The following is a 25,038-nucleotide window of genomic DNA, read 5'->3' on the forward strand; positions in this document are numbered from 1 at the left end:
CGAGCGTTGTTTTGTTTCGGTGATTTATTCAACGTGTCTGGTAGACACCAGTAGGAAGGCAAATACTACGAGATGGGTTAACTTTGAGTTGCATCGAGTGGAAATTAGGTTAAAAGTCGAAAGTTTTTGGCTTCAACAGAAGCTACAAAAACTGCATTGTTCTTGAATTTGCCTTGAAACTCTTTGGTGAATGTTTTTGTTTCAAGGCTAGTAGCAAAAAGGTGAAAAAGGCATAGGCTGGTAAAAATGTGCTTGAAAGGTTGTAGATTACTTGCAGCAAATATTGATAAAACTGATCTCGCCATTATGAGAGCAAAGCGTAGAATACATTAAATTAGATAACTATCTGATTCTATTTTAAATAGTAGTTAAACTGTTTTTAATGCACTATAATGAGAATTGGTCAGGTATAAAATAACTGAAGACTTTTTTAGTTTAAAAACTACTTAAGTCACAAAAAATAATTTTTGAAAAAAAATAAAGTTTAAAATTGTGCACAAGCTACAGCAACCACTTGCGGTATACTCAACGATATTGTATGAATTTGGGTGACATCGACAAGGCAAGTCGTTTACAAAACTAACTTGTACATGAAAGGATACTTTTAACACATGACTACACAATCTTCACATCATAAAAATTTCGAAATCATGATTTTTAAGCAGTTTTTGAACTCCAGTCTTCGATTTTTGAAAGAAAGTGTTTGGACGATCACCGAGATCAAAATACATCAACAAGGCACAGAAGTGAATAATATAGCACTGGGCTGGATATACTTTGTGTTTAAGCTTCAAACGGCAGTCAGTTGATAAAAACTTGCTCTCACCACATCTCTGCAATTTCTCTATTTCGGTGAGAAAAGTGTGGGGCTTTCCATAATTGAAACCTCGTTTTTAAAGGCAATGACCACTGATTTATTTAACAAGTTGCTGAGCTACAACTTCCGACTTGATATTTGCAATTGCTGGAAGGATCTTTTCGTTGATCATCTCTCCAGGCTCCCCTGGAGATGCACAGGTCGAGGGGGCCTCCCTTTGGGTTGTATGTGCCTTCACATGCTTACTTAAGTGATCGCTTCTTTGAAATCGCTTATTGCAAACAGGGCAGGCAAAGCGCTTTTCCCCTGAAAGTAAAAAAAATATAAAATTGAAACAAATGTACAAAAAACATTAAATTTTAGCTGTAAAAGTGTTTTCGAAATGACATGTTTCAGTAAAAACTAGCTTCATGCCAGTTAGGCTAACCACATTTGACGGTTGCAGTAGCCTAAGTTAATTGTTGAATAAATATCCCACGCTATGCAAGGAGATATCGCGTTTTTTGTTGAAGAAATTTATTTTTTCTCCGTCAAAATGTTAAGTTTTTGATTCACAAAATATGAAGCAAATAATATTGCTGTTTTAAATAATAGACATAAGCAAGTTTTGTGTTTGCGGTTTACATCCTTGTAGTGCTGACTGCAAATTGGCTGAGTGGTGAAGACTGATATTGGAAGGTAGCTTACGTAGGTTCAACACCCAGCAACAGCACGAGACTGCATCTTAGCAAAACTTTCATCGACATACTTGGGAGTGAATGCGAAGATAAGCTTCTTTTAGTCTATTCAATCTAACAACTAAGTTTAAGTGGTGAGAGACGGGATTCGATTAAATAACCAAAAATAAATTGTTGACTGAGACCGTGCAACTAACACAGCAATCAGTAAATGTGCCTCGGATAGGCTAAACATTTTCCAAGGATATTTAGCCTATCGTTGTCATACCAAAAAGTAGTTTCAGTTTTTGTATCAAAAAGGGTATTTTCTCATACTGCTTTTCTTGAGGGGTTCTTCTTACATTCAACTGAAACAGATACAGTATATTGTTTTTCCTTTTTTGCTTCACTTACCAGTATGCCATCTGAGGTGGGCTTTTAGATGAGAAGTTTTGTTGTAGACCTTACCACATCCGGGAATGTGGCAACTGTGGACTTTGAGCTTGAACGCCGCAGCAGCTGGACCTAGCCTTTCAGCTTCTTGGCAGTTTGGACAATTACAATTTGATCTGCAAGTTTACAAAAAGTTGCTGAAATTCGTGGTTTTGCAACGTTCTGAGTTGTTTTATTGTCATTTGACTTCCGCAATGTTTTTTTAAGGGCTTTTACAGTAGACATAAAAGTAAAATTTTCTGCGGAACTCATTCCTATACAACTGTAGGCTAAGCTCCAGTTCAAGCTTCATAAAAAAAAATTCCCGTCTGCTCGTAAAAGTACTCAAATTATCACGTAGCCTAACCGTAAATATATTCTATCAAAGTTTAATTTATCTGGCCTAGACATATGTAAGGTGCAATAAATTGTAAAGTAGGTCAGAATTAATTTTTTAACTATTGCTCCTTGCTGGAGCATTACAGCTTTTTGTAAATTTGCGAACCCGATTTTTTGGTACAACTTCAAAATAGCAACCTCTGAAAAGCGTTTTAGTCGTTAGAAGCAATAGCTTTTCATAAGTTTTTACTCGTTTTAAACATCCTACCTGCCAGAATATCTTCTAGAGTTCCGTGGGGCTGGAGCAATGACTGGAGCAGGAAGCATGGAAGACAGGCTATTGGAGGCATCTGGGTAAACAGGGCTGGGTAAAACGGGTTTGAAAGAATCGTAAGATGATGGTGGGGCTGAAAGAAACATAAATGATGATAAAAAAAGAGTTATTTTATTTCAAGTAATAAAGTTGGTAATCGATAAAAATCTATACGGAAAATATCACGACTGGAAAATACCTACTCGGAAAATATTCACTCAGGCCCGCATTTAGGGGGGGACAGAGGCTGCAGGTGCCCTGGGCCCCCTTTTGAAGGGCCCCCGAGGTGGAAAAACTGTGATTTTGTGTGTTTTCTTCTTTGAGCCTGTGAAGTTTTTTTGAAAATTGCTGTGTAGTGCAGTGCTGGATTAATGCTAATGTAGACGTAGAGATGGTTTTTCGCACCGACGGCGCGAAAAAAAATTTTTGCACGGGGCCCCCCGATCTAAAAGTGCGCCGGGCCCCCCATCAGCTAAATCCGGCCCTGCATTCACTCAGTCATCCAACTTAGCTTTACAAGAGAAACACTTATTCAAGGTTGCAACAACCAGCAGAACGCAATAAGGGTTGATGTCTGATAAGTTATGTAAAAGTGAAACAAGGCGTTTTTACTTCAAACTAAAATACTCGTCACGCTTTTTTGCAGCTGTTTTAAAGTCATTTTCAGATTAACAATTGCATATCGATTATCGCAGCCATCAAAGATTATGGCTTTTTTATCTTGATCCTAAAAAGATCCATGGTGACAACGGCTGCTAGAGTGCTACGGGGCATAACGTTTATCATGCGTATAAATGACGTTTTAATACGTTTTTCTTAAAAAATCTGTGTTTAAAGAAAATTGATGGTTTAGTCTTAAAATATAAAAGCAGAGCAGTGACAGCAACTTCGGATGCACCAACTTACTTTGTGAAAGAGAATAAATAATAAACAAAATGATACAACTGGCGAATCAAAAAAATTAACAAGTGTTGTAAAGCCACTTTGTCGGCTCCTGCGATCAATGCAAACCCTTAATAGTCTGAACACAGGGCTTTTAAACCGGGATAACTACAATTAAAACTTCCACTTGACTGTTTTCAGAAATAATCAATTTTCGTGGCACAAACTAGTTTTGAGCTTAAAAATTAGCGAGTTTACGCAACAATAAAACGTATTCAGCAGAACACATAGGTTAATATTGAACACGACATTTTAGTCGTATACTTACCAACAGATTGTAGTAGAGTCGAGTTAGTTCCTAAAGAATTTAGAGCTGGAGAAGTAAACGAAGAGTAGTCTGCAGGGTTACTGTAGGCAGCCGCCATCTAAAGAACACAGTAAAAAAGTTAACACTGAGATTGTATTTCACCATCAGGAGTAAAAATGGCGGATTCTCGCATGAAGCATATTTTAGTTTGCATGGTTGGCAATTGCTGTACAGAGAAATCAATATTTAGTTGAAATTTTGATTTTTCAAATGGACAATAACTTTACACAAATTTTACTGAAAGCAACAGTTGTGTTGTGAATGAAGACCAATTTGAGTTAAAGTCAAATTTAAAAAAAATACAGGTTGATATAAATAAGTACCAGTCTAAAACATGAAATAGCTGACTAAAACTAAATTATCATGATTGTAAAATACATGAAAAGCAACAAGGAGAAGCTTTCTTGGGCCTTTTTTCAGCTTGCTGACATTCAAAATGGATCAATCTTTGTACTAAAATCTCACCATGTAAACATTTTGTTAGCCAACAATTGACCATGACCGTACAATGCTAAATGAAACAGCGAAAATGCAAGTTTTCCCAACATCGTTTCAAAATCAGCGTAAGGTTTAGCGTCGATGATAAATTTCAGCCTTTAAACAAACAAATCAGTGATAAAACATGAACAAGAAAATAACTCAAATTAAAATTGATAAAGTCATTAAACCGTACCTGGTTATGATGATGTAAAGTTTGCATATCTAGCCAAGAATTCGTAGTGTGGAAGGCCGCTTCCCATGGACTGGGATGGAAAGCATTAGAGGCTACAAATCCTGGAGAAGAAGTGGAGACACTGGATGCAGATGTGAAACTATTCGAAGTGCTGGCAATCAGTAGGTCACTTGGTGTTGCGCTCTTTGTGTACCAAGGATCGAAGTTTCGACCATAAGAGATGCTTGCCGTGCTGCAGTTCAAAAAAGTAATGCACTTATTTACCACAAATTTTACAAACATGCAAATATTTCTACTAAAGTTTGACAGAAGCGCTGAATTTTTTATTTGTTTGAAGTGATACCTCTGAATTTCACTTTAAAAGGAAACACGTTGTACTTAAAAATTCAACAAAGATTGTACAGCTATTTCAAATTTAACTATGACATGCAAAATGACGTCATAAGTATTGCTAAAAAACGCTTCAAATGAATATATTTTTACCTACTAGGTTAATTGGACTTACAAGCAGCTTTTTATATTAAGGTATACTAGAAACATTTTCTCCAAAGCAGGATTTTTTAAACAGCGATAAAATTTTCCTATCACAAATTTACCTCCTTAAATTGTAAAATTTTTTTAAATTTTGTGATATCGTGATCCTTTGGAAAAACAGCACGGAAATGAGTAGACATTGTCAAACAGTTGAAAACTCTCGTATTGATGTCATCCTCGACTTACCTGTTCTCAGTAGGGGAGCGCAAAGAAGCTGTGCTTGGAGTTCTCAGATTGGAGTACATCATGATTGGTGATGATGAAGGAGGAGGACTGATCTGGTAAGGTGAGGAGGAAGTTGAGCACGTGCTCCCATCTGCTGGAGAACCTGGGATATAAAGACACGTGATTATGATTTGGCTTGAATTGAAATAAGATCGCCCGCCAGAAGCTTGAAGAAGCTCATCTAAACTCAATTCACAGCTTGCTGTCATCACAGATGTAACAAAATGGTTGCAACAATTCGACATTAATTGCAATTTGCAGAAAGTTCCAAATTGAATCCGTTCTTCATATCATTGCTCTGCCATATGGCCGATCATTTGTGAAATACCTTGACTAAGCAGTTGGCAATATCTCGTAATAATTAAAGTAACGTAATAATTACTAACAGCCATCTAACAACGCTTTGCAACTGAAACGCTTATTCAAGGTTAAAAGTGTAAAATGGATAAAAAGATCACGCTTTTATAATAACGTTAAAAAGATGGAAAAACACTTTGGAAAACTATCTTGTTTGCTTCGAATTATAAATGTAGCAAATGGCCCAAAGGATATATACAAATTCTTGATTTGAGTAAATAATTATTTTTAATTGGACGATTTCGTTAATTGAAAACATCAAAAATGTTTTAATGGAGCAATTTCATTGGAAGGTTGTAGTCCATGGCTCAACATTTACAAGCTAAAGGCTTGAAAGAAGAGCCCAAATTTTGTTTTTTCCAGACCCAAAATATGACTCGAAGTACCTGGCAACACTTGAATTCAACCAAAAAAATATAACTATGTTCATCTATAGGCCACGTACCTTGGTTAGTGTTACCTCCTGTCGGCGACATGGAGTCTGAAGCTAGAAATGATAAAAGTAACTTTTTAAAACTAGTAATTAAGTTCAAATATAATTTTAATTGTAAACACTTACACTGAGTTGGTTGAAACAATTTATGCCAATTACAGTATAACTTTCATCTGCGTTAAAACTATCCAAAGAAATATTTTGCTTTCAAAATTAAACATTTGTGCGCTTCTAGTAATCGCTTGCGTAATCGATGTAATTTTCTTAATATTTATAAATACAGGTGAAGCTTTCAAGAGCGAGACTGCGTTGTAACTACAAGGCCTACTTCTGGCTCTTACAGTAGCTGAAGAATAAATATTTTCTTGACCTTCTCAGGCAATATGTTTGAAAAAGTAAGATTAAAAAGATAAATTAACAGACAAACTTTTGTGACTTTTTAGTAAAAGCAACCGTATTTTTTTATGATATAACTTATTAAAAGACAAGTCTACTGTACCTTTGAAACATTACAATTAAAAAATTAAATGTCATCCAAGATAAGTAAGCTACATTTGTGATTCCAACAGTATGGGAGTTTGAGCACTTGACTATCAGGCTGAGGACTTTGGTCTGCGGTAAGACTTCTCTAGGTAAAGCAAATGTACCGAAAGAATCGCAGCAAAAACGTGTCATACTTATTGACAAGTTTCACCATCAAAGACAGCAATTGAAGACCCGTGTTGTAGAAGTACATTTTATGGAAATTGAATTATCACTAACAATATGTTGTATGATGGTCAATGCCAGTCCCGGGGAAAAATTTGATTGAAAAAAAACCGGCTTACTTTTACTAAAACACACGCTTGTGTTTGCAAAGAAACAAAAGATTAACCAACGTTCAAAGAACTTTAACTTGCTTTCTCATTTTGGAGGTTTTTTTCTCACATTTTGGAGTTTTTCATTTTTCACAAGTCGCATTTTGAAATTTTTCAACTCAGGTCTTCATTACATCAACAAAACTGAATTCAAAGTATATCACAAAGCAGCAAGCATGACACAGCTAGCAACTACGTTCTTTTTGACGTGATTCAACGTCTTCAGACGATGACGTCAGGAAGGACAGATTTTGCTAACTTGAGAAATGTCAGAGCTTGTTTCTAAAGTTGCATTCCGCATCAGAATACGATGATTTAAGTGCAAAGCTTTCTTCTCAGGCAATAAGCTAGTCAAAAAAATGTCAAGACACTCACATGTAGAGTGACCGTGCTGCAGTTTACCAACGAAAGCACTGGCATGATGATGAGGCAGCAGCGATGAGCCAACACCTGAAAAAACATTGAATAATTCAAATATTTTGTGATAAGAATCGCTTCCATTTAACACTTTCAAAGTGCGGTATTAGTGGGAAAAAGCTGCGCTTTTGCGTGACTGTTAAAATACATCTGCAATATTTGTAAAAGTTTTAACTTCACTGTTTAATTTTTTTAGATATGTGTTAGATTTAACAAAAAGTTGGCGGTCTTCTCTGATCTTGTATGAAATCTAAGTAATTATTTCGTATGATCAAATGACTTTGCCTAAGGTAGAATGTACATACCACACCTAAAATACAAACCCTACAGCAAAATTGGCCCAAAGTAGGCTACAGTACATACAAAGAACAATGCATTCATTTCTTACAGCAACTTTTGTCATCAACACCAATTATAAGTTGATTAACTACCTTTCGGTATTTATAGCCATAGCTTGTCTATCAATAACTTGTATGTCAGTTGGATATTTATGGAACTTGATTTAATGCATAAACTTTGAAACTATAACTCAACTCAGAAGTAATTAGCCTATGTTATTCTTTTCTATGCAATGCTAATGATGTAGTAAAAACAATGAAATCGTTTTAAATCGAAAACTAACAGCCCTGAACAAAATTGAACACACTAATTTTGAATTTACAGCTTTTTTGAAACCATTTAGGCTACAGCTTTACAGCATTTGGAACAATCACCGTTTAAGAGATTACTCTGCATAGCACCGCAATTCCAATAAAAACTTTCGAAATTTTGTTTATGTACAAGTCCTCTCAAAATTTCAGTCCGAAACATCCTCATTTTGTAACCACAGTACCTTTCCAAAACGAAATTTTTGTTACTCACCTATAGCTGCTCCTGCCATTCCTGCGGATACAGATTGTAATAGCGACGCGGTGGGGACACTCATTGTCAATAAAGAGTTTCTAAACCTACACCCAGAGTTAAAACTGCCAAGAAGAAAACATAAATTTTTTGATAACAATATGTTTAGGAGATTCATAATCGTTTTATATCCCTGACCATAGTCTAACACTTTTGTATTCAAGGTCAAACTAAACAATCTTTGAAATGATGGTGCTTAAGCTTTCCATCAAAAGCATTCACAAAAAAAGATAACAGAAAGCTTGGTACTTTTTCGTCATTAATAGGTGTGCTGACTGCATCTCATTGCTGAGAGCTGCTTACAAAATGTAGTTGTCATGCCACAAAAAGCAGATGACTGTGCAAGCCCGCTGTAGTGTAACAAGCAACAGAACAAGCTGACTGAAGGCAAAGCTTGTGGATTGCAAGAGACTTCCACACGGTTACTTTTGTTTTCATTTTTGTTGATCACAGGCAAAACAGTATGTCACGTGCCATAACATGGAAGAGGTTTGAAGAAAGTTAAAACAACAAACGCGAGCGTCGAAACGCACTCAAATCCGAAACAATCCATTGCACTAAATAAAAAAAGTTTAACGTGGTTGAAACAATGTCAAAACGCACATTAAACATGAAAAAATAGAAAAATGTTTATATCAGAAAATAAGTAATGAAAAAAATAGACAATTATTGTGCTTGTCAGATGAGCCGTACCACGCTTATCAAAAAAGCTGGTGGGACTGGCGAAGAAAATTTCACAGGAACAATCTTACCACGGGTAGTTTATAGCTTGCAACTTTATGTTGTGATTTGCACAAGGTAGCTATCACGTACTTAATCTCAATTTTTAAATGTTCTAAATTGAGACGGTGTTGCTGTTGCAAAACTGAATCTAAATGCAATTTTAAGATGTGACTATTGCGTGGATTGTTATGTAAAGCACCAGGGTTTAAAAAATGTTAATTACGCAAATCACTAGAAAAAATGTGAATTTCGAAGTATAAATATAATATTGTTTTATAATTCACTCGCCTTTGAAATTTAATTTAGTATAACGTTATTTTGCTGTTGATATGGGTTGGCGCAACGGATAAGGCGTTGGCTTTCCAAAAATACGAAACTGGTTCGACTCCCGCTTAAACTGGTTGTTGATAAAGACCGCTCACCTCTACCCAGGGTGTAATAAATTGGGTGAGCGCAGTTGCTGAGGGATAAGGCCGAATATAATGACAACATTATCTTCTCATTCCCTGAGGTTCAGTAAGTGAGTGTGGGACTTTAATTCCTGTAAAACGTAGTCTAGTCTGACCCAAGCTGTTGAACCAACAAGATGGCTACGAAAAAGCTACGATATTTCAATAGATTGTGACAAAACTATTGCTAGAAGTCTCAAAAATAGACTTTGGGGTGATTTCTAGTTCCCAATACAGATGCTGAATTTACAAAGCCACATTTGGGATTTTTCACTCATTGGAAAAATTTCAATCATCTATTGAGATTGATATCTGAAAAATAAAAATGGCGGCAATCCATATGAGAACAAGATGGCCGAGAATTGATGTTTCGAAAACTTTTTCTTTCAAGTCGGTTTTGAAATTCAAATCAGTCAGGAATTAAAAGTTTTTACAAACAAAAAACTGAAAAGATATCTATTTTTGAAAGGTATTGAAAGAGCTTTCAAATAGCTTATTTTAAACTTTAGATATGGTTTAGATTTTTCTTATTATGATGTGTTGAATCTTTTAGCAATTTAGAGGAAAACGTAATTCCTCGATTATATAATCCTGACCGTGACAATATCTTTAAAAAGTTCAAAAATTTTAGAAAAAATTTAAGCTATGACAAGCTAGTGCAATTTCCAGTAATTGAAAACTAATTGCTTGCTGTATCTCGAGGAGTGTTTTCTTTTAAAACAGCTTTATGTTTTTTCCAGAAACAAACAAAACTTTTATCTGTCGTTCAAAAACGTCGGTAAAAGATTTAAAAGTTTTTTAAACACCTAGAATAGAAAGTTATTACTCAAGTAGGCTAAGAGTCCTGGAACTTCTCAGCCAGCAAAGTTAATTTTGTTACAGCATGTAAAAATATGTAAAAATGAAACTTTTTGCAGTTCGGTGTACTCCAAGCAGACTCCAAGTTATTTGCATTCAGATTAAATGAAAGTCTAAACTTATCTAGCCAGCAGACTTGTTCTTTAAGGCAATTTTGAAACGATATCAACAAGACAACTTTTGTTAGCCATACAAAGCACTGTTTTTGGTTTATCGGATTTTACAATACGATATAAAATTGGGCGAATAAACTTTCAGTAACATGTTTTATGCTTTTCATCTAACACAGTGGTTCTCAACCTTTTTTCTTTCGTGGCCCAGTTTCGTTGCACAAAAATTCTTATGGCCCATTAATTGTTTATGCAAGAAAACAAACTGCAAAATAGATTTAAAAACAAAAAAGCAGTAGAGAATCTTCCAAAACAGATTATACCATGCATCACTGAGATGCGTGCTCCTGAACGTTATTGACCAACTTGTAGTTACAGTGGTTCTCAACATTTATGCCGTATTCCTTCTTTGAAAGCCTCAAGTATTGTCAATTTCTTCCCACAATAATTCACAAAAAATACTAAAAACAGTTCTGCAGAAGTTTCAGTAGGCTACCGCTTTCAGTTAGGCTATGACTTGATGGTAATCACAAAGTGGTTTATTACATCATAAAGTGTTGTAAAAACTCAATGTTGATCTAAAACTATGTACTCAGTCATAAATAAATTTACCATTTCAATAGATTATTTAGATAAATTTACTTTTGATTTACATTTTTTCTCAATTCCTTTCAACACGATTATTCCTCCCTTTAAGTTAAAAATTTCTTTCTACGGAGCCAAGTGGCTCCCTATAAGAACCACACTCTTGTAGTTGCTTAAAATCAGCGTTCGTATATTATGCAACAGACGGCATTGATTACATCACGCCACCAAAATTATTATTTCATTAATTAGAATGGAAATTAATTACCATTCTGCAGCAAATTACAGCAGCACTCTTGATTGTTGCTACAATCAAAACAACTAAACAAAACACACAAGTATAAATTTAACTATAGTAACACAAATGAAACTAAATTTTTCACTAACTCTGGCAAATTTTTAAATAGGTCTGCGGTCCACCTTAAAATCTTTCCATGGCCCACTAGTGAGCCATGGCCCACTGGTTGAGAACCAATGATCTAACACAAATCTTCTTTGTTCTTTCCTTTCTCACTGTTGCTCCCAACACTCTTATCATACGTTCTTAAAAGCTTTTTCTAATCTCTCCTCTCATGTTAAGCCATCACCGATATTCGAAATGATGAAGTAAAAGTGTATATAACGACATACAGGATGCGAACACTATAACTTCATCACCGCTTAGTGTTTTGACTATTTCACTTTTGAAGCTGAATTTGCTTCCTTTTCTATAAAACGAAGCTGTGAAATGCAGTATTATTAATGTTTCTCTTTTCAAAGACCTAAAAGGATTTTCCCCTTGGTTAATTGTTCTTTTGTAGACTAAAAAAAACTGTTTTAGGTATGATATTGCAATATCCAAAAATTATAACAAAAATCTTAGCTTCAGCATAAAAGTTTAAAATTAACTGTTGACTGTTTTTCTTTGTTTAACTTCTCAATCTTTTTGCTTACAGACCCAATTCTAAACAAACTTCTTCATGCTTAGAGACAAAATTAACATCAGGTACCAAGCTTTGCATGACAGAAGAACAGACAAATGCAATTCAAGGACATCGAGCGATTACTTTTCACTTTGAGATTTATCTCGTTGCGGTTTCTTTTTTTGCTTTTGTGATTCTCTTCTCGTTTCTAAGTCGAGTTTTAGAAGCTTCATTCAACATTGCCAGACGTTTTATCAACGCTACAGATCTCCAGTATTTGAAATCTCCAGTCTGACGGTATATGAATTTGTTAGTATTAACAATGCGAATTGAAATGGTCATACCCAGACAGCAAAGTCCGTCATTTTTACATTGATTGCAACGTCTGCAGACATTGAATCAATGTAAAAATGATGGGTTTTGTTGTCTGGGTATTCTCGCATTGCATCAACGTTTCCAGATTGCATTTGTTTTCTACAGAGATTTGACATCTAGTAGGCTAATCTAGTTACAACCAGAATTTCATAAACCCAAAGTCTTCAAACAAAATCAAAACAATGGTACACAAAAAGCAACTGCAATTCGCTGCCAATTATATGTCTTGCTCCACAAAATCAACTCGTTAGCTACAATAGCGCAATTAGTTTTCCAGTTGGGATATCTTCCAGGTCGTTTTCTGGTATTGTACTTTAGTTTTTAGCATGACCATTTTGCCCTAGAATTTTCGTAAAACTAAAAATCAAGCTGTGTCATGCCTGCAGAAACACCACTTTATAAAACTCTTTTTTGATTAAGTTGCAGAGAATGAATGTAAAAACTAGGCTGCATCTTTTCAAAGTATGAAAACTGCTACAAGAACAAGCATTGACGTTTTCTTACAAAAACAAAAGCCGGACCAAGCAGACGTGGAGCAATTAAGTCATCATGTTTTTAAGTGGTTTTTGCTTTGATATCTCTCGCAGACAACTAAATGATCGGATTAAAATCAAGTCAAAAATCGAGCTTAAGTCAATGGGACCGCATTGTTCCACTGGGAACAAAAACCTTATTAGTCTTCACCAAAAAAGGTAAATGCAATACTTGATATAGTAGCATGCTTCTTGCAATTAATGTTCACCTTAGTTTTCGAGTTCCTTCACGTCTGAGGGTGTAGCAATACAGAGGCATCACAAACATGTTTAACATCAAATGTTAAGTATTTGTTAACGCATTCATGATGCACACTATTTGAAACAAAAAAGTGGAAACTATGAATTGAAGAAACACATGCTTCGTTATTCGGGACTTGTTAGCCCGTACCTGTTAACCCGATTTTGGTATCGCCTGCTTGTGTGCATTGAATAATAAAGTCGTGTTAATATGTGCAATGTGCATATTATTTATTTATTTTGTCATGTGGAGAAATTTAGATTTTGCTCAGTGGAATGATCAGGAAGCAGGCTAAGGTGGAGATAACCTGGTTGGTATTGTTATTTTTTATTCGCGTCATTTTAACGTGATTTTGATATGACTTTGTAAATTGGGCATCTGATTTCTAATACCAAGTTAATGGCGTACCGGTTTGTGTCTTTTACTGATTCAAATTAGACTTAGTTACTCCAGATAGAAGACAGTTTTCCTACCGTTTAAAAACTGGTACCGATAGTAGCATTTTAGTATCGTCACCTAAGATCTCACTCGTACCGTTAAGATAATTTAAAGTTTGAAAGCCTACGCAGGCCCACAGTTGCCAATTTACAAGTAATGCAGCAGCAAAAGTGAAACCCTAACGTTGTTATAATGTCTCATGTACACGATGACAAAAATAAATGATGACTCAGAACAAGAAAAGGACTTAGCCTATTTTGTTTTGTAGCCTACTTTTCCTAAAATTGAAATCCGGGTCTCACGTATTTTCCTACTCCTCACACCGAATAATGCTATATCAACGACAGACCAGTGAGAAGTACAAAGAAATGTTAGAAAAGTAGGCTCATCCTAATTTCATTTTTTGAACGAATCTTTTTTGGTTGAACAGAAAAACTGTCTGTTGTGTTGCGCTTGTTTCTTTTTGTTTAAAACATTAGAGATTTACAGCTGAATTCAACGTCCTCACCTTGACTGGTCTGCAAGCTCCAATAAGAACAGGCCTGCTCAAGTTTTTCTTTCCAACTCAAACTTAACTTACAAATAAATAAACTAAACATTAAAAAAATTGATCGAGTAAATTCAACGTAATTTTACTGCAGCAGAAATACAGTAATAACAGGAAAAAGAATAAAGACGGAACCACTGCAGCTGAAATACAGTAATAACAGGAAAAAGAATAAAGACGGAAACATTGGAAAGTTTATAGTTTTCAAAATTCATATTTTGTTCTGCAAAGTTTTTAGTAGCCTTTCTGAGAATAAAAATGTAATTGTTAAAATAAAATTTGCAAAAAAAAAGAAATTACATACCTTGCATAAACTGGCATTTAAATTAGAAACTATTGAATTTATCACCTTGCCTACGCTTTTGCGTCGGATCCAATACGTTGAGAGTCTTGCAATTTTAAATGGTATCCATTGAGTCAATAACAGATTAAAAACATAAAATGCCAATTAATTACAATTTCTCTGCACAAACAGCATCATTTGTACACGTAATATTATGTGATGTATGTAGCAGAAATTTGTAAGGTTAGAAAAAAAGTATGATTTTTGTAATTACTCTTTGCATTTTTGGAAAATCTAGTCAATACGCACAATTGATTCTAAGTGGAGTTTTAGTCTAGGTCACAGAAAATCTACTAAACATTAAAATTATTATTCGTCAGTAGCTTATCTTTTAAACAGCTAGAAAATTTGGATAATCCTCCCTTGCAAGATTGTCCACAAATTAGATAAAACCATGGAATAAAACGTAAAAGTTGTTCGCTTTTTTGCTACTTCTTTTCCGCTTTTAATATTTTACTTTTTCCTCTTTTGAGCTCGTTTCCGGATTGCTAAACCATCTTTTGATTGGCTTCTAAATTGTCAAGTTAAATGTAGGCTATGAGTATTAACTCAGCAAGCTGTAAACTAAAAAAAGCATTCAAAAGTCTACATCATCTTTTCTTACTTTGTCGAACACGTCTTTCGAGATGGACTTACGTGTGTTATCCGTAATCCGGATGCGGAAACATGATAAGCCGCAAGTCTCGAGTTATCAGCAAACATTTTGCGTCTTCACCGATCCAGCGTTCATGCTGCAAACGTGCCTTCACTAAACAGTTGGTTTAAATCAGTTTTCTTTAAAGTGGCAAAAGATTGAAGTCCATTCAAAGGCCATTTTCAAAAAGCCAAATATTATAGTTTTTTTTGCAATTTTTAATAACCTGTTTCAGATTTTATCAGTTTTAAGTTGATTTACATTACAAATGAACTTAGCGTTAAAAGTAGTGGTTTCAATACACTTTACCAAGTTTTCACACACAAAATCAACCGCAGATGCGGAAATGCTTTCCTGTTGCGCTTCAGTAGATTTATTTTGTTTCATGATTAACCAAGTTTTAGGGATGGCAACATGTGCTTGCTGGTTGTTTTAAGCTATGAAAAAAAACTTTTTGAAGTTAAAAAATATTCACTTTTTAAAACACAGTGAAAAGGTACAATTTGACACAAGCACATGCACTTGTTTTTGTCTGAAGAGCGACATATTCTCATGGGAGAAACTGCTCAATAATTGAGATCATTTAATTGTTACTTTTAATTGCAGGCTTTCGTTTGTTTTTTCTATTTTTCAGAGGCTTTTTGACTATTGACGTTAAGTCGATCTTCAGAAGGAAAAGAAGTTAATGTCACTGATCTGTTTAGTTTTTTCCTAACTCGTTCGCCTTAAGGTCGAATCTAATTGCTAAATTGCTTAATTGCACAGAGCAGCACTTGTACTTTGGCATATATAAAAAAATGAGTTATTTTGACGTGATTGACATTTTTTGAAAATAAGCTCGGAAACATCTACCTCTGTTCTTCAAAATACCGACTATTTTTAAGTTTGTTACTGATGCCCACCTTGTTGGCTATAGTTGTTTCAAGTTATGTTTATTTCCCAAGTTCAAAGCAGACTGCCATTAAACAAACTGTTGCAAACTCGTTTGTTCGCATATGCATTGACAAAAAGCACTTGCGTATGTTCATTTTTATATATAATCACACAATGTTTCGTCCAATACATGCGAATATAATCGCCTGTTTCTCATTGACCAGTTACATCTGGATCTAAACTGTTAAGTTAGGCCTACAAATGTTGGAAAACATGAAACGTCAAATCAATGAGCTCAGTTTTATTAAAGCTTTTCCCACAACATTTGTTTAACCGGATACTTTCTTTTTACGATATCACACTGCATATCTAGTAAAACATCACTGGATTTAAGGGTTGGTCTAATTGATCTTTGCAAAGTTTTAAGACAATTTTTTTACTTTGAAATTGCAAATATTGGATGTGCATTAGTTGCCCATTCGATACGGAAAGCCTAGTTTCTCCTTTCGTGGTAATAGCATCAAGAAGCATTTTTGTTTATTTTAAAAAATTTCTCTTTAAACTTCTCAAAAACGCCTTTCGAGTTTCAAATGTTCTGACGTAAAACGAAATCCCAGAAACTTCTTCATGCAAACTGTTATCAACCATTTCTTTGAAGCTTAAAATAAAATGTGTGTGACAATTATAAAAGCAATGGTCTAAGACAAAAGAAGAATGTCGGAGCTTTGTTTGCTTTTTGTTCTCTTTTTCTTTTGCGCAACGAAAGCTTCGGGGCTTTGGTAGAGAGTTTGTCTTGTTATACGACAAAAATAAAGCTTGTTGGCCTACTTCAAATGTTTCCAAAATTGCATGATGGGATTGTCGAGATACACATTCGTTTTTGCCAAGAAAAAATCCCATATCTATCTGTCTACTTCTGATTTTAGAGTAGTGATTGACCAACTGAAGAATCGAACCCAGATCTCCAGCAGACACGATAGTCATATCACTGAATGACTCAAGTATACACGAGACAAAAAAAACTAGAGACCCAAGCCTTGTCAGTCTACTTTCAACGTCGAGTCTGAACCGGCTCATTGGTCCAATCCTTTGCTTCGATAAAATGTAAATTGTAGTTATTAGTTTTGTGCGGTTATAAATTTTGAATCTTAAGTGCAGATAATCTCTTAATTAACTTCTTTTTTGTGAGATGAAAAAATTCTTCAATCTCGTGAAGAGATCTAAAAAAAATTTGTGCTTATATTTTATGATGCGATGTAAAATATTTTCTAAGTTTCTTTCTAGAAATATTTTCTTGTCTACATCTTTTCAAGTCGAAACTGATCGAAACATTATTAGATCTTTTAACCATAAAGGCCACTTATTTGTTCAAACCGTATTTTCCATGTAGGTTTTTTATTCATCTCACAAAGAACAGATGAAAGGCCTCAACTACAAATCGACCCCACAATTGCGCATTATGCAAGACAGGCATGTTCACCATTCAAATGGTCAGATTTTACACCACAAAAATTGACTGAAAGTTTGCACTGTAAAAACAATAGAGCACTTTATCTGATTGACAAAGATTAGAACTTAAATCTAGTCAAGTTCAGAGCGTGAACTCAACAGCTAAACAAGTTCCCATCATCAAACATCACCAATATAAGTTCAAATTTTTTGGTTGTCAATTTCAAATGACGTCAACGCAATCAGACAAGATGACGTCTTAAATCTTCTTTAGATCAAAGAAAACAACGGATTATGGCTTAAATCCAACAAACTCACTTGCCTGTTAATTGAAATCGTCATCTCGAACTTCAAATGGCGATTTTGAAAAATGTCTAATTGCGTTTTATTGAACGATTGTTACTTGTTTTTGGAACTCCGTAGCTTTGGTGGTATGAAGAATTTCGTGTTAGTTTTTCGTACTTTGCCGATCGGGATGTACCACCTCAGGTGATCTGTTGAACGCCGTTTAGCGCAATTACTTTCTTTGAATTCTTGTGTATGATGTTGTGTGTTGAGCTAGTCCGAAGAAATTATCACTGGGCTGTTTTTTTACCCCTTTTATGATAGACTTAATCTTTAGCTACTGCATTTTGTTCAGTGGATGTAAATAACATTACTGTATAAATGCGATTCCCGATGAGAACACTGTGTGGTGTCAAAAACGTTTGATATAAAATTTGTTTTAATGTATTTTTTTTCTGTGAGTGTTAAAAATAAACGTAAATATGTTAAACCTAGTTCTTCCTGGGCTTTTTGTGCTTAAACGATTTCCATAGAATGAACCTTGATTTTACACCTCATATTAATTTATGTCAATGAATTTTTTAATGTATTTTTATATGTTGAGATTAAAATGTTTATATATCTGTTTTCAAATAAAGTGGGCCTACCTTACTTAACGCAAAAAAGTTTTTTTTTAAAAACTGTACAGAAATGTTTCTGTACTTGACCGGCCAGTATAGCCTATATTAATTACTGCAGGCACAAAAATGATACCTCTCTTATGAAGCATACAGTAGCCTACTATAATTGTCTTCACCTAATTTAAGTTTAGTTCGTTGGCATGATTAGATGAAACAACGTAATAGAATAAAATCTGTTGCTTCTGACTACACATTTCCTGTGTCCACCTCGATAATTCAAATGGTTAAACGCCCGACTTTGTGCAGAAAGAAATTATGGGTCCATTAGATTCATTAATGCTTTTCAGCATCTTTTAGACGCTTTTATCACTCGGCCACCAAGTTAAGCTATCAGAGTAAGTTAAAAGCGTCAAGCGGAAATACTCTCAACAAATGCTTTTAATGAGATGGGTTGGAAGCCTTTGACTCTTGATTAAGGTTTTTAATTGGTGAAATATCCCTATTTATCGGGATTGGCAAATAAGCAAAAGTCCATTCTTAACCTCGTAGCGCCCAACATGATAAATCAAATTTTTAGATCTTTTGAAAAGTGTAGTACGACCAACACAGAATATTTAAAAGTACAACTTATTGCAAAATTGGACTATAAAGAGTCAATTGAAAGTATTTCTTTGTTTTATTTTCTTCACAAATATTAATTCTACTCTCCCAAAGTCACTTCCCAAAAATCGTTGTGCACATAGGTAACTTTAGTAACAAGTTTGCCATACCTTACATTACAGTGAAAATAAACATTTTGTTCAAGCAGCCGGCATGTACTTATTTTGATGCTCATACTGACAACAACACATTCATTAAATTTTAGCTTTCAACTTAGCGCATAGTTTGGCTTGAAATGTGGAAGGAAGCTCGTTTTGCAAATAGTATTATTTTAATTTCATTTCCATGGGAACTTTTTTGTGATCCTTTTCACATTTAATTTTCTCTTTGTTGTGACCATTTGCAGGTTACAGCTGACTTGTAATTGGATGAAACTATTTACCACAAGTTTTAATTAAACAATGATTGGATTAATTGCTGAAATTGCCTTGACCTCCAATAATTGTCACTTGTCAGATCTTTGTGAATAGGCTGCTGACGACAAGCAAGGCAGTATGATAATTGGCCAAGAACTCGTGAAAGAGCTTACCGGTAAAATCCTTTCATTTTCCTGTTTATTGCAAATTCTTGATAGGCCTATTATGTTCATTACATGATAATGGTGCTAAAAAATATTTCTTGCACATTGTCACTTTTACTTGACATATTTTTAGTTCACTGACAATCATGTCCGGTTATTAATGAAGATTATGAATGCTCTTGAAGTAGACGGCCGTTGACACTTTTGTATCTCATGTGGGTGTCTGGCTCTTGAAACGCATTTATTAAGCCTAATTTAATGAACAAGCTATTATACAATTATCACAAGCAGGCAAAAGCAATTAATGAACCATTCACTGACATTTTGCGTGTGATGAGCTAGTTTTAATTTTTACGAAAAAAACTATGAGTTGGTAATTTATAAAATTTATTGAAAAAGTCAAATATGGTCGATCTAAATTCTAAACAGTTCAACCTTGAGTCATTAAATTTTTATGTTGTAAAATTTTAAGAGTTTTGTTATGTAGGCCACAAATAGGTCGATATATTTCCCTAAGCCATTTCACTTACGCTTTTATTTGAAATAATGTTTCAATCGCTAGTTTTGAATCGTGTTGGATTTATTGTCAATATTGATCGCATGTTTCATGCAGTGAACACTTAGGCAACACAACTATTTTTGTGGCGTCTAAGTTAACGCCTATGCCTATGAGTGGTTCTTTAAAATTTAGATTAAGCAAATGAGGGAGGCAATAACGCTAACCTTCGTGTTGACTTTCAGACAAGTCATAAATGTCTTCAGGGTACAACTTCATTGGGAAGATATTCTCATCTCTCGGGCACAGTAGCCTACCAATGTTAACAACTAGTTGTTTGCATTGTCAAACAAAAATAATAACTCGGCACGCACATGCATTAGATTAAAACAGAATGTTTTGGTATTCTAAACGTAAAGATAACAACTGTGAAAATTAAAAATTTGACTGATTTTATGCAAAATATACTCAACATAACACAATAAAATACTTTATGGTCTATTCATGGTTTTCATCTCACATGTTTGCAACACATCATAAGATGCTTAGGTTTAAGCCGCAAGTGATTCCACTTTACATGACAGTCATGATTTTATCACTTTTAAAGATCTCTACGCGCAATATGGCAGACGCTGTGATGTGATTAAAATTTCAAGGCTTACAATCGGCTTTGCATAGGAAAACTCTATTAAACTGTCAGGTAGTGAAATCAACTTAATTTTTAACACTTTTCTATGAGTAGCAAGTTGTTACACAGATTAGTACCCAAACATTACTCACTGTTAAGTTTTCAAGATAGACATAGCCTATTAGTTTTGCTACGAAATTTTTAATTCTGCTACAGTTGTCAGATTAATGTTAAGTACAGTAGAATTAAAATGACCAAAAGCCTTACTCAAATTAAAAATGTTGTCCAAACTGATTAATAATGTTTGTTTAAGGACAAATTTTCATATCATGACACAGTAGCCCAGTGATTTTTAAGCGGTGTTCTGGAAAAAATTAGTGTTCCGTGACAGATCGTCAGGTGTTCCGCAAGAAATTTATTAGTTTGACAAGTGTTCCATGAAACACAGATCGAAAATCAAAATCACTAGAACTTTGCGTTTGTCTTTCGGCAATTCCTGCCCGAATATCAACTTTGTGCTCGTTCACTGATATCGCATTGCGAAAAAATGAACGTACATGATATGATGTTGTGTTGTTTATTTTATTGCATTATTATAAAATTTCGTTAGGTGTTCTGCAAAATTATTTTAATGCTTAAAGTGTTTCGCTTCTGTGGTTCAAAAAAGGTTGTAAAACACTGCTTGGTGTAGCCTACCAAGCTAAAAAAAAATACAAGCTCATTTTTGACAAAGTCTTTTATTTTCAATTTTTAGGTGGGTTCTGTGGGATTGAACATTTGCAAGTTTACTGCTTTTGGCAGCTTTTTGTTGATATTTTGTTTTAGTTTGCCAAATAGATACTTTTGCGTACAAATTGTATTTTTCTGAACTCATGAAAGCAGAAAAGTAAATCAGCGAAGATAAGTGCAGATGAAAACGTGTTTTGAAGAGATTAAAAACATCATAAATAAAATAGTTCTGGACATTTTACTTCTTTTTCAGACGTTATAGGTCTAAATTTAAATAGAACGAAGCCGGAGTTGAATTTGGAAATACTGTTTGCTGTAACCAGAACTTTTTGAAATTGTTACCGGGACTTCTCCTGTCATTTATGTCATAACAGAAACTTTTTGCCTCAGCAACTTTTTATTTTTTGTAACATATACTAATTTGTAGTTTTGGATGTACTGTAGTGCTAATATAATAGTCTTAAACCTGAACATAGTGTAAATGCCAAAAAACATATATGCTACAGTAGGCTACTGTATGGCTAAACAATAAATAGTATTTGTTAAATACTATATTTACTACTGTACAAAAAATGCTCAATGCCAAGAAAAAATGTTAAGCAGAGTGAATCACACCAAATACAGTTGCTAGTCTCTAAAACCCTTTATAGACTGTTTCACCCTTAGTCGGGATAATCAGAAAGTTCTTATTCAAATAGAATAGAGTATGGTTATATATAAAAAGATCTTGCTTCAAACAAGCAATTAGAAAACAATTTGCAATACTTTTAAATTACTATAATTAGACCTCTAAGATTGTATGTAAGTATATGTGCGCATCTTATGCCTAGCGTATATAAGTATACGTATGTCGGTAAACAAAGAATAATTAAAAGAACTACTCTGCTTGCCTGCATTGTTGTTACGCCACAAACGTCAAATGACTTAATGATTTTTCGCAAACTACAAATTTTCTTTGGTTTCTCTCGTAAAGTAGTTATTATAAATTGTAGTTAGGTTTTGTATTTATAACTTCCAGGCTGGAACGAGTGTTAAAAGCAATTAAAATATAGACAAAATTGACAAAGACAGATCTTGTAAACAGTGAGTCTTCTTCCAAACAGGAGAATTGCTTCGCTATATGGAAAAAAAAGCATTATCTCAAACACCAGAATTCCTGCAATTAAAATCTTTTATAGATCAGTTTTTCTTAACCTTTTTCTCTTCAGGGCGCATTCGTAAACCTATGAAAATGTGAGGGTGCACCGGGAGAGCGAGGCAAGCACAAACTTTTTTTGAGAATACCGGTATCAGAAAAGTAGCTACGAGGGTTTGTAGAGGCAAGCGCTTCCCCAAAATTTAATTTTGCTCCTACAAAAAATATCTTTTAATATTATTACAACGTTTTAATATTCATTGTAATTCATAATTCATATCGAAGCAAATTCCAGTTACGCCCTAAAGATATTGAATTATGATGCTGTGATTAATACTAATTGTAATTCATGTTGAATGACTTTTGCCACCCAATAGCTGATTTTGCTTTCCTAAAAGTTTCTTCCTATAACTACGTCACTGACCTTTTCTAGCTACGTTTTGAATTGCTTGCAAGTTTTTAATACGTCAAAGTTGCAACGTTTAAAACAGTGTATGCTCGATGAAATAAACTGAAAAAAAAACTTTTAATATTGTAATAATTTTAAATTATGAAAACACAAGCACAAACTTTGGTTGAAAACATTTGGCTCTGACTTGAACAAAATATCACACCATTGTTAAACTGAACTAACCATTTCATGGCTTCAGATTCAGAGAACACACACTTTCTGTATCTAATTCTAAAAATAATAGCCTATGTTTTTTCAATTTTGCTACGCGGCACCGGAGTAAGAACCACTATAGGCTATCGGCCCGCATGGTCAGCCATGTTGTATCCAAATACAATGAAAAATTACTAACTTAAAAACTGGGCTTAGCTTACACAAAATATAATTTTAAAAAAAAGGACAGAGCAGGCTTTATTTAGTGTTTACGGAAAAGAGTTGGGATAAAGTCGCCTAAATTTGTGAAGTTTTTACGGGCTTTGTGAGCCCGCGGGCCGCAGGATCCCCACTGTTACTGTGACGTATGATAATATTGCACCAATTTAAGAAAGGGACAAAGTAATATCCTTAGATAATGGAAAATTTGACCATCTGCTGAGAAGTAAAACATTTGATAAGTAATTTTCAAGGGTTTTGGTGTATCTTACCGTGTGTATTTGAGACGAAATAGATTACTTATCGTTTTAAAGTATAAAGACTTGAACGTTTTAATATAATCTGGCGAAAAACCGCAAAACCAGCACTTTGCTGTGAACAGGTGTTCGATTTCTTTATCAGTGACACAACTACATTTAATTGGATTCTTCGCCAATCTAAGGAAATACGCTGTAGCCTACTGTGTTGTGAATCATATGAAAAAAATTCTTCTGTAATAGCGTAAAATTATTGTCAAAATAGAGAGTATTGGAGATAGAATCATATCAATACAACGCTGTCAACTGCGGTATGTTATCTTAATTTGCCCAAACAAGAACATTTGCTTCAATGCTGGTATCCAGTTTTCTAACAACTTACACAGAAGTAACAAATAAAAAATATTTGTAAGGACAATACATAGTTCTTTTTTCTAAAACCTCAGAATAACAAGACTCAGAATAACAAGAATAACAAGGGTCTACCACCATACGATTGAAAAAAAAAATTTTTCTCGTCTATGATCAGCTAACCTCATTAAACTATGAAATTTAATTTAAACGGATAAGTATCTTAGCTTATGTGTGTTATTTTATTATTTAGTGGAGGTCTCTGTTATTTTATCTAGAATTTAGATAAATACCAAAAGCTTTCATGGAGGAGCCTAACAAGATGATGAAAGCTGAAAATCAAAATGATGATGACCACTCTTCAGGAAAAGCCCTTAAGATTACTAAGTTATACAAGTCATTCGTTATGTTAATGCAAGTAAATATCAAGATTTCGCAAATGTTACAACCTTTGAAGCTCTCTTCTGAAAATCTCTTTATGCCTTTGTTCAACGTTGTTATAAATCTCGCAAGCCTTTATGTCTCTGAAACTTTGTACAAATCGAAATTTTTTGAACACTACGATGACATGCTCCACGTGTCATCTTTTTGATTTTTTGGTCTTTGAGATCTAATTATTGCTCTCATTCTTTAACGAGAAGAATCCGTCAAATTTTGCTGAGCTGACCGCAGTCTATTGTATTTGCCAATGTTTGTGATGAATTCTCTTCTGGTTACTTTTATGCCGCAGCAGATGTTTGTATTAAACCCTACGCCATTTATTTTTTGTGTAACCTTTTCTTTTGGTTTGTTAATTCAAACATGGACATTCTTGTCTGATGCAAATAAGTAATAATAATAACCATCGACCCCATAATTCATGCAACCATTTTTAAATGCCCAACCCTTTCTGAACTAGCCGCTACTAAACTCTTGCCGTTTTGCACAACATACTTCCGTGAAGCAGCATCTTTAAAAGTAACTGACAATCAACAAGTCTCCAAGCCGATCATCTTATGCCAAATGTTGAAGAAGCACTTCATCCTGCGTTGTCTTCTTCCTGCGTTGGCTTGCTATTTTTCATGATATCAATTTTTTGTGATTTTTTTTTGCTTTACTATTTCTAGCACTAGTTGCAACGTTTATCTGGTGAAAATAAAAGCAATGACAAACAGGCTGATTGATTGCTTCACAGTCGTTTCGCGCACCATGACAATGCGCATTTTCAGAGCGAATAATATACAAAATAAAATTGGGAGAAGATGGGGCAAAGCGGAACGCTAACAAAGAAAA

At 34.4% G+C, this 25,038-nt stretch overlaps 1 protein-coding gene across 1 annotated transcript; it reads right to left on the bottom strand.

The window, feature by feature from the left end:
• Positions 1-914: 914 nt before the first annotated feature.
• LOC145782036 (uncharacterized) lies at positions 915-8,262 on the bottom strand. Its single transcript, XM_082593770.1, has 9 exons — positions 8,164-8,262; positions 7,261-7,335; positions 6,041-6,082; positions 5,200-5,341; positions 4,480-4,711; positions 3,768-3,864; positions 2,513-2,651; positions 1,888-2,042; positions 915-1,123 (listed from the first exon to the last, which is right to left on the bottom strand). Exons 1-9 carry the CDS (start codon positions 8,225-8,227, stop codon positions 915-917), a joined length of 1,155 nt encoding a protein of 384 aa, XP_082449896.1. The 5' UTR covers positions 8,228-8,262.
• Positions 8,263-25,038: the final 16,776 nt, after the last annotated feature.

This window comes from Aplidium turbinatum, chromosome 1 (assembly GCF_918807975.1).
Source record: "Aplidium turbinatum chromosome 1, kaAplTurb1.1, whole genome shotgun sequence".
NCBI classification, from domain to species: Eukaryota; Metazoa; Chordata; class Ascidiacea; order Aplousobranchia; family Polyclinidae; genus Aplidium; species Aplidium turbinatum.